General features: G+C 47.4%; 1 protein-coding gene across 1 annotated transcript; it reads right to left on the bottom strand.

Annotated features, from left to right (window-relative positions):
• Positions 1-3083: 3083 nt before the first annotated feature.
• Positions 3084-8108, bottom strand: LOC120846417. The gene is made up of 2 exons (XM_040218163.1): positions 7365-8108; positions 3084-4700 (listed from the first exon to the last, which is right to left on the bottom strand). Exon 2 carries the CDS (start codon positions 4698-4700, stop codon positions 3252-3254), a length of 1449 nt encoding a protein of 482 aa, XP_040074097.1. The 5' UTR covers positions 7365-8108; the 3' UTR covers positions 3084-3251.
• Positions 8109-10981: the final 2873 nt, after the last annotated feature.

The following is a 10981-nucleotide window of genomic DNA, read 5'->3' as shown; positions in this document are numbered from 1 at the left end:
TCCAGGGAACGGGAGCGAGAGCGCGAGCGTCGACGGGAGCGGAACCGTGGTTGGCGATGCCGCGTCAAAGGTGCAAGGGTAGCAAGTTGACAGCTTAGAGCATCAATGCGGTCTTCGATACGAGAAAATCTTGAGTCTTCCGTTGTTGTTGGTGACAGAGGAGTAACGGTGCTGATGCTGGGGGACCTCGAATAGTTTGCGACTCGGTCAGCAAGCTCGGCAAGCCTGTCTAGTGATATGTCTTCCGCGGCCGCCAGCACCAGAACCATGTTCTGCGGAAGACGTTGGAGAAACAACTCACGCAGGAGATGGTTGTTGGGGTTCTGGTTTTGGTCTCCCAGCAGCTGGCGCATTCGGTGGACGAGTTGCGATGGGCGTCTGTCACCAAGTTCCTTTGTGGTGAGAAGTTGTTGCAGCCTGCTGCGCTCCGATTCGGACTTCCGGTCAAGGATGGCTGCCTTCAAATAATCGAAGGGGTTGACCGGATCCGGTGTGGAGAGAATGTCGGCCAGTTCCTCGGCTACTTCGGCTGGGAAGGAGGAGACGGTGTGAAGGTATCTCGTCTCTTGGCTGGTGATGTGCCGGAGACGGAACTGTGCCTCTACTTGCATGAGCCATACTCGGGGATTTTTGGACCAAAAAGGCGGAAGCCGAATGTTCTGGATCGTTGCCGTGAGGAGTGCGTCGCTGTGACGAACGTTTGATGGGCCGGCGTGAGCCATGGAAACAGCAGCAAGGTGGAAGGCGTGAGTCCGATACCGGGTCACCAACTCTGTAGGAGCTGGATTAATAGCAACCAGTACAGACAGCGGTAGGATTCGAGCTGCTTTTTATGTGCCCGCGACGCGCGAGCCCCGCCTGTTCTTCACTTTCTTTTGTAGACCGCCTTATGCTGACCGTGAGGGTCGCTATACCCTCCTCTCCGTGCACTCCCTTCCTCCTCCTAAAGGGCTCGAAATCTACCGACAACTTCCCGCTAAATGGTAGGAGAGCAGGAAAGCCCTTCCTCCTCCTCCTCCGTACCCTTACCTCCTCCTCCTTAAGAGCTGCGCTTTAATTTGGCATTGCAGAGAATTTTTAAGCATCTTTCATTTTATGTTGTTCTCTTTTTTTTGCATAGCGTCCGAGAGCAAAGTGGGTGATTGCCATGACGCACAATTAAAACGGAACCAAGAAATATTATCTGTAGGAGGCCAGGTCCACCACAGGAAACGTGAGAGCTACACACTAAAAGTTTTTACACCTTTAAGGGTGTAAAAAGGGTGTTTTGGCACTTTACACCCTTGACTACACCCCTTTAGCACCCTTAAATCAGCTACTGCGCCCACATTATTGTACCGAGAGGGGTGTTGTTTCGTGTTACACCCTCCATTTAGTGGAGGGTGTGAGAAGGGTGTAGAAGAGGGTGCTAAATAATAATATGAAAGGATTTCTGAAACCTTATATGTGGACCTCCCCATAAATGTATAGGTTAAATTTATGCTTAAAAACATCGGTTGTTAGCAGTCGTTTTTTATAATGTTAGTTGTAATTCATGCAAATAGTTGATAATAAAGTGCCTCTCCTGCGTGCAATTTTTTGTGTTCACAAAATTTTATACGAGTTCATATTCAATTTTCTTAAAAATTACTCCATCCACAAAAAATTGGAAACCAGGGAGAAATTCTGAATGCTATCATTTTTTACAAATATTTATTGATCGAAGTGTAGCAGTAAGAAAATCAGTCTCCAGTTTACTTCTGACAACACAACATGAAATCAAAATATAATATGTTTGACAAATATTCATGACATGCTGCCAGAACCTGTCACATTACCATGTCAACCTATGAAAAATATTGATTTGAAAATATGACGACATGCACAAGAACTCACACACATAAAGAAGCAGAACCCATAAAAAACCAGTCCGAGACATAAGACTTCCTAAAATATGGGCTAATGCAGTATCCTGGTGTAGATCACACAAAATCTGGAGAACCAGGAGAAAAAAGGAGACATTTGACTTTACTGTCGACAGTGACATCATTCTATTTTTACATTTATCAAAAGAAAAAAACCAAGAAAAATAAGCTGTCTTGTCCAACCATTTTAAACAATCAAAAAGCTAATTCTACTCAGTGTGTGTTGTCCAACCAGTTATCGCAGCAAGAGTCAACTGAGAAAAGGTGACAGTTGTTTTCACTGCCTGTTTTTCGACTGTCTCTCATCGTTGTTTAGCTAGTTTCTGCAGAGAGCACCAGAACTGAGTGGGCTACCATTCAATGATCCATGAAATCTCATAGCAATGAGTGACGTGCGCTTATAACAGTCTGTCCTTTGTGCTCCCGCATGTATAATGGTTCTGTTGTACAGTCTGTAAGTGATGTTACAACTTTGAATTCTTGCGTCGCACGGACAACATAGACGTGAAAGTGCTCGTCGAACCGGACTGTCTCAAGCACATTCCCCAAAGATAAAAGCACTTTGTTAACATAAAAAATTTGACATATATGCAGAAATTCGGGCAGAGCATCGTCAGGAACACTTTGGACAAGAACACATCCTGTTTTGTAGACCCTGCCTTCTATGCTCACAGAGTTCGCTACGAATGAATCAACAGTTTCAAGATCATGCTGAGAGATAAACTCCTTGACGCATTCAGGAAGATGTTCACAAAGTATGGGGCGACAACCTGTTGTGATGGGAACGCTCTTCTCACCAACAGCTGCAAAAGAGAAACACTGCAAAAACTGATGCCTCACTGCTAGACTGTGCGAAAGACTCTTAAAGTTGCGGATTTTACGAGCCATGTCTTTGAAATATTGGTGCTTTCCCTCGAAGCGCATCGCCCAAAGTTCAACTAATGGTCCAAACCTTTCCATGCACGACGGATAGTGAATAAGGTAGTGCATTTTGCAAGGAACTTTAACAGATGGGAACAATGTCTTGAAGTCGAGACAAAAAAAATGAATCTTCCTTTGCAGGTAGCCAATGTGCGAGACTGGGATTTTCCGGCTCATGATGATATCCATGATTTCGCGAAAAAGCAAGTAAAGTTGCCATACTTCGTGTTCTGTTGGAACACATTCGCCATCGAAAAAGGTTAGATGACGAAATAGGCAAAAGACCTGCGTGGCTGATCCTTTCATGGTTGCCTTTCCTTTAAGAAATTCACTAGAAATAGGCTCTGGCTTATTTCGCGCATCACAAGGGTCATAATTCCACTCACTAATTTCCTTGTTTAACTGTGCAAGAGTAAAAAGTCCTTGTTATATTAAGGAAGAAATGATGTGTCTTAGTGCAAATGGTATAACACCCTCGTGCAAGTCGTGCATAACGTCAGGCGGAAAATGCTGTGTGGCATTGAACCCCTGGCATGTAAGAGCACAAGCTGCAGTGACCCCATACAATGATGCAGTTGGCAGTCCAGCCTTCAACATGTTCATATGATGCTCGTGACCTTCCGGTGTGCGCAGCACGAAATCGGTCTCCAGGTGCTTGTAGTTGATTTCACAGTGCACGGCCATGCAGAACCTGCAAATCCTACCTTTGTTGAAACTACGTTTAAAGCCTCCCATTCTATGGCTCGACAGATTATCCCCAGTCAAAACAAAGACTGACCCTCTCATCACTTTTCCGTTTGCAACTATGCCTTCAGTTTCTAATCTGCTCACATCCTCAAGCAAAGGTGCAAGAATCTTAGGCAGACCATAGGAGTCCACATGGTGGTCATTCACTAAAAGTGCCAGGTGCATTCCTGATAGCGCAGAGCGGAACCTTGCAGGAAAATTCAGCCCTGAGAAATACACGGCGGTCATCTTATGCTTTCCTCTTTTGCTGCCCAAAGGGTTGCACACCTCAAATTCATCAGTATATAACTGCAGGCAGATTTTGTGATGGTCACCTTCAAAGTAGGCATGGTCGCGAAATGCACTGCCATCAAACACAGAACACATATGGTTGTCAACCTTTGTGTAAGCATTAAAGTCACCCGATAAGGTTGGATGTTCAAGGATACACGTGAGGAGATCACAGAGCGGCACATACTCCATGGTGTCGTCTTTTCCATTGCTGTTGGTTCCTAGCACTACTGTACGGGGCTCAACAAGTGGAAGATGTGTCCTCCAGAACGCGTTCCGGCCAGCTGTCGTCAGTAGCCGGTCCAGTTCGTCAACACAGAATAGCTCCCTCACGTTGGCGGCCACCTCGTTGTTGAGCTGGAGTTGTTTATGTTCCAAAATGGATTTTACGAAAGAAATCACATCATTTGTGATTTCATCTAAGGTTGATTCTGGAAGTCGCCTTCCCTCTTTCCACTTGAGAAGAAGGAGAGCCAGCTGCTTTACACAGCCGCTTGGACCCTGGGTGGATTCACACACTTGTGAAGTCTCTGTACGCAGCTCCTCTTGCCTTTCTTCTGCGTCCGGATTACTCTGTACACCAACGTCATCACTTTGAAAGGCATCCCCAACACTCGGTGCTGCATCCACCAGTTCATTCGCTCCCACGGCTCTTTCTCTTTCGACTGATCCAGGGTGATTTCTGTACACATGTTTTTTATAGGAAGCGAAGAGTTTCAATGTCCGCATGCAGCCACTTAGGCCGCACACCCAGTTGCTTTCGTACCCATGAACTGAGTGAAAGTGCCTGAATAGTGCCCTCAACGAAAAAATGTGGGACGCACACCTTGGGCACCGGAAGTATCGGACACCTGGCATCTGAAAAGAAAGAAGCCCTCTTTTCATTGATATGACCTTCGTTACGTAAGTTTGATGCTCACACTACACGCAATCAACAAGAGGCAAAGTGCAATGTAACGTTTCTAAACCCGAGAAACACCGAAAAAGGAGATGCACACACAAACGAAAAAAAAAAAAAAAAAAACACACGCAGTCTCTAACACAGCTGTGAACTCTTCGAGACGGTGGGTGTGTGGTCCTTTTCCGTGTCTCATTTCTGTCCTCTTGTTTTTAAAGTTTACCAACGTTTTAAATTTACCTTCTTGCCTGTGCCTTTACTCTTCCTTCAGTTGCACTGACATGCAGGTATCGAAGAAATAAAAATCGAGAAGAGACAGAAAGGACAAAGTCGTGCCTTGTCCATCCTTTTCCTTTGTGTCTTTTCTGTCCATGTTTTCATTTCAAAGGACCGAGGAAACATAAAGAGCACAATCTCTTCCGACATTAAACATTACAATGTGGCGTGAAGTATGTAATTGCAATAAATTAATTTCTGCGTCAAGATAAACTAAGTTGGAAGTAAGTTTAGAGAAGATAAATTATATCATATGCCATTAGTCAGTATCATATATAAAGTTATTCGCTTCTTTTTGCCGTACTGAGTCATCGCTTGCGAACATGACTCTAAACGACAAAGCATAACTTTTATTTGGAAATATTTGTAAAACATAGAGCACGGCCACTAAACACGATGACAGGGTACAAGAAAACACATATTTTCAACTTTCAACACACAAAGTATTGTCGAGTTAGAGCAGGGGTAACCTCGCTTTACTGCAGTGATGTGATTGGCCTAAGCCGTTTTGGAGCACCCTCTGGAGCAGCCAAAACAGAGTTGTGGAACAGCAAATCTGGCTTTTGGAGCAGATATCCGTAGAGAAAAATATATATTCATTTCAAGTAGTGGACAAACGAAGGACACATTGCTCGCCGCAATCAACCAATTATTGTTAACATAGACCACCTGGGAGTCATTCAACATGTAACTGAAATGCCAATGACATGACACATTTTGTAATGCTTCAGTTTGTGGCGATAGCCATTGAAAAAAGAAGATCGCGTGGAATAAAAGTGCCACATCAGCTCGATTTTGGAATTTGTCAGACGTAGCCGCTTTTCGTCTGTCTTTTTCTACATTTGGTGACCCGGACGTGATACAAATATATCGGACCACATGTTTAAATTTATTTGAAAATGACCAGCTTAGTAGTAGATATCACATTATTAGGTTTATTAGTAATACAATAAATGGAAGCAATCTCCGACTGATGAAGCACGTAACTACTGCCTTGTAATGCAAAATTGTCGCGCGAGCGGAGATGGCTGTTCGATCGAAACCATGCCACTCCGCTCCGCCTCAACTAATTCCCAAAATTGTATGCAAAATGTAACTGTCCAACATACGAGAAAAAAAAAAAAAAAGTCCAGCGGCACGTTCTTGCCAAGGCGGCAAACGAGGTACAAGCTAAACACAGAAAGAAAGAAAGAAAAAAAAAAAAGAAAGAGGAAAAAAAAAAAAAAAAAAACCTGAGCGCATCGATGCAAGACATCGCGAGCCAGGATCAAAAAGTTCTTGGATCGGTTTGTGCAACGACTGAACTCGAGACAAATAAGCACGCTGTGCGGGTTCAGCATGCGGACATTGCGTTCTTTGCTTTAGCTCACTTCTCTTCACCAACTTCCTTTCGCGGCTCATTTTTCACGTACCCGGGTACGTCTCGAAAGAAAGCCTACCGAGATTAACCTAGGTAATCAATACTTCGACACTGCAGTCTTTGAGCTTAAGGTATGTTTGTAGTAGCGCATTAAACAAGAACAGGATTGTCCTTACGTTTCAGTTCAGAAAGTGCCATTACTGCAGTGACGTGGGGACGGCAACACCCGATGTCGTGCGACCACAGTGACTGGAAGGCAGGGACCAAATATGGTTGGCCACGGCCGTTGCTTTTAGGAGCGAGTGCTTCAGCCCATAAAATCACTCCCGCCGCGCAAAAACATGGTTTCGTTTCACAGCATGACGGCATGGCTGGTAACCAGCACGCTAGCGTCGTAGCGTCCGCACATGCCCATGTCTATGATTAAATTTTTTTTAAAAGACGCGAGACTAGAGACGGCAGGAAAAACCATGCAAGACCAGATGAACGATTGATGCAGGGTACTGTGTCGGACGGCTGCTTGAACCACCTAGCTCATGTGTGCTCAATTACGGTACCCGGTTTAGTTTCGGTTTTCAAAGGCGACCAATATTCGTCCTTTGGCGCAGGCTACCGTAGCAGGACGTAGCGGGGTTAGCCCCTTGGCGCAGTTTGGGGCAGCAATCACATCAGTGCTATAGAGAGTGGCTCCAGAGAAAGCCGCGTGAAGGGAACGGTGCGAAAACGAAACTTGCCGAAATAGCGGGAAAGAACGGAAGGAAAGGCGGCATCCCGATTTCTTTCCCACCAGCATGTTCATTCGCCCGCTCCGCCAAGGCTGCCAATTTTCGGTGGCTCTGCTCTGAGGAAAAAGCTGACTTTCTCTCTCCCCGGCGCTTCTTCCACGGCGAGATTTTGTGGCGGGTGGAAGATAACGCGGAACGCAGCGTGCGTCAAATTGACAGGAGCAGGCAGAGACCGAAATCAACGCGTCCTGGGTCATATATACCTTTGGATGCGTACGACGTCGCTCGGATGTGATGCTCTGCAGTGGCTGTTTCGTTAGTCAGGACGGGAAACCGAAGCAAGTGTCCACACGGCCACACCCCGTGAGTGGGGACAACGTGGTCAGGACGGGGAACCGAAGCAGGTGCCCACGCGGCCACTCCACATGAGCGCAGCCAACGTAAAGTGAAGCCGTGACAGCCCTCCACGCGCTGCGAGCAGTGCCAGCAAATGCTGGACCAGCGTTACCAGATGGAAAAAAAAAATCGAAGTCAGTAGATGGGCCCCATACATATCAGTAGATCACCAAACAACCAGTAGATACTAAAAAGAAAGTAAAAAAAAGACCTTTGTGTATTTCTCATTGGTCTTAATACATAACATAACATCATAAATAATATACTAAGAAACACACGTAGAAATTAGTTGCGTTTTTTGCTTGCAGCATTTTTTTTTTAATTCCAATTTCCAGCGGCCAGGTGTAAAACACATTTTTTTCCAGAAAGCAAAATGATTACCCTTAGTACTTTCCAACGATGTAGGTACATTCCCATGCTGTATTCAACGAGCTTGTATATACTTTTTTTCTTTTTGGAGGGGGCCGGAGGTGTAAAATGGCCGCTATCTGAAGAGTTGCCGCTTCTCATAGTACGTGGACGACACTGATCTCTATGACAATTGTGGACGAAACCAAGCAAAGCCAAAGACGTATCCGTTCCGAAAGTACGCGCGTACGCGCCTGCGTTGGCCATTGAGATCAGTGGCGTTAGCTGCATACGGCTTTGGGTAGATGAATCGAAGGATACGTAGATGCATATGTATAGTTTCGTTCCTAATAATTTCACATGCGTTTGATGGCTAACATGAGAACAGCCCTTCAAAATTGTGCATTGCTGTGCCCTTGAAATGTTTTTTCATTCTGTTGAAAAGAGGTCTCCGACACTCCACTCAACTTTGGCGGGGTGGCGGAGAGCAATATAGAGATCAATGGCGGAGTGTGGCAAAGCCGGCAAAGCAGCTCGACCATGAGCTCGGCGCTCTATGCGGTGCAAGGTGCCGCCATTACTTTCTGGACGTTGCCTGTTTACGCCGTTTACGTATCCTCAATTTTGAGAGCTGTCGAGTAGTAAACTTGTTAGTGAGCGCGTTGGTAATGATATAGGTTTCAGAAAGAGTTATATACGTAAAGACAGGGGACGGGACAACATATCTTTCAACTTTCAACAAACAAATGATTTATTGCCGGACGCTTCTCCTTCGGAGCTCCACTACAGGAGAGGGAAAGTTAAAAGGAGGGAGAAGGGAAAGAGGGGGCAAGACAAGGCCCCGGGAGGAAACTGCGGGAAAGTAAAGCGCAGAGACAGCGGGAAGGAGAGGAAGGAAGGAGGCATCCCAATTTCCCTCTCAGGAGCAGGGACCACTCGCCCGGCCCGTCAAGGACGTCAACTCCGGTCTAAGGAATGTCACCTCCCTCGACAGCCCGCTGTGTTCGCCCCCGCAACGGTCTCCCTGTGTTCTTACACCTCCCCTCATCGCCCTCCCCTCTTTCCCCATCGCCTCCCCAAGTCGAGCTCTGAGCGGCTAGCCGCCCCAGTAAATCTGTAGCTGCAAGTCGAAAGCTGTGTCGTCTGTTTCGTCCTCTTGTGTGTTTCTTTCGTTTTAAGTCAATGGAAATGTTCTTCGGCGCCTCTTTTATGGCGTACGCCTCCACGATCTCGCGCCCGTAGCGGTTCTTGATGGCCCCCAAAACACGCGCGGACGGGAACTCGGGGGCACATGGAGCGCAAACCTTGAGGTGATGGACCATGGGGTGTTGGGAGCAGGGGCGGATTTAGAGGGGGGGTCCGGATGTCCTGACCCCCCTCTTGAATTCTGCATGTGTAAAATTTAGGGCGTGAAACGAGGGAGAGGGGGGGGGGGGTCCTAAACATGTGGTGCGCTGACCAACACCTGACCCCCCCCTCAGGAAATTCCTGCATCCGCCCCTGGTTGGGAGTCCTCGTCGTTTTTTTTTCTATTTCTCTCCTATGTTCGCGCAGGTGGCAGTTGAGGCCGCGCCAAGAGGCACGCGGCCCCTTTCGTTCCCTGCGCGGTCGGACGGGTGTATTCCGTGCCCTTCTCGTGCGGGGCAGAGTACATCGTACAGACGGGCCGCTGCCTCAACGACCGCCTGCGCGAACATGAGAGAGAAATAGAAAAAAACGAGGGGGACTCCCAACACCCCATGGTCCATCACCTCAAGGTTTGCGCTCCATGTGCCCCCGAGTTCCCGTCCGCGCGTGTTCTGGGGGCCAACAAGAACCGCTACGGGCGCGAGATCGTGGAGGCGTACCCCATAAAAGAGGCGCCGAAGAACATTTCCTCGGCCTCGCTGTCGCTGTCGGAGAGAGAGGTGACATTCCTTAGACCGGAGTTGCCGTCCTTGGCGGGCCGGGCGAGTGGTCCCTACTCCTGAGAGGGAAATCGGGATGCCTCCTTCCTCCCCCTCCTTCCCGCTGTCTCTGCGCTTTACTTTCCCCGAGTTTTCTCCCGGGGCCTTGTCTTGTCCGCCCCCTTCCCCTTCCCCCTCCTTTTAACTTTCCCTCTCCTGTAGTGGAACTCCGAAGGAGAAGCGTCCGGCAATAAATCATTTGTTTGTTGAAAATTGAAAGATGGTGTTCTCCCGTCCCCTGTCTTTACGAATAGTAAAGTGTTTTTGTTTAAATTCTTAGTTTTGGCGCGGTTTGTTCCTCAAGTATTTTCCGGAATATATTGTGTGCTTAAGCTACACTAGGTGGCGCAAGCTGCCACATATACACCATTAACCATCGGTTCAGCCATCTATCCACCCACAGCCTTCACCCACTTATCGTTCCTTTGTTCTGTTTGGCGCGTTACTTGCGGTGGTGACGAATGACGGTTGGCGAGTTTACCGAGTTGACGAGCCAAACGAATGTCAGTATTTTCGCGCCTAGCTGCTCGCGTGGCTTTAGCAGCGTTCGACAATGCCGCCCGTGCGGTGTCTGGTCACCGTGCCTCACCTACAGGCTGCCAGGTCTTTCAAGCTCGAGGATGGATCGGTAAACTCTTTGAAACATGCGGTGGCTACGTGCCCCGTTCTTGGGAACTCCATCAAACTGTCTTCTGTCAGGTTTCAGGCAAGTGCCTCGTTTCTGTTGACATTTTCCCCGTGCTCGAACTGTAGCAGGTCACAGTAAGCTAAGTAAACGAAGGATAGAGAAGACACCGAACTGCGAAGCTGTGAACCACCTAATCCAGAAAAAAATATCGAAGTGATAAGATTTTAACCGCCTAAACCACCGTCATCTTCGAATCTATCTTGGAAAGGGTACATGTTATATAAGGAAATGACGTTTTAGCGCGAAGAGTAAAGTATAGACCGCATGAAAGCGATTTGGCGAGTGACGAGGCAAGCGTCGGTGAACCCGCTTCGCTGTCGCTCGGTCACTCGCGCGACGAGGCAATCCGCATGAAAGCAACGGGAGCAAGCGACATTGTAATCCAAAAGGAAGTGTCTAGAGTTCCGTCCAGGCGGAACGATGGTCGCCACTAAAGTAACGTCCAAGTTGGGTCTCGTATAAAGCAAATGTTGAAGGCTAGTTTCTGAAGGAGTAAAGCTAT

This window comes from Ixodes scapularis, unplaced genomic scaffold (genome assembly GCF_016920785.2).
Source record: "Ixodes scapularis isolate PalLabHiFi unplaced genomic scaffold, ASM1692078v2 PGA_scaffold0__279_contigs__length_252992795, whole genome shotgun sequence".
In the NCBI taxonomy this organism is placed as follows: Eukaryota; Metazoa; Arthropoda; class Arachnida; order Ixodida; family Ixodidae; genus Ixodes; species Ixodes scapularis.
This window is presented reverse-complemented; position numbering and strand designations above follow the sequence as displayed.

Excerpts from the sequence above, each read along its gene's own strand:
- LOC120846417 (XM_040218163.1), bottom strand. The coding sequence starts at position 4,700 with ATGCCAGGTGTCCGATACTTCCGGTGCCCAAGGTGTGCGTCCCACATT.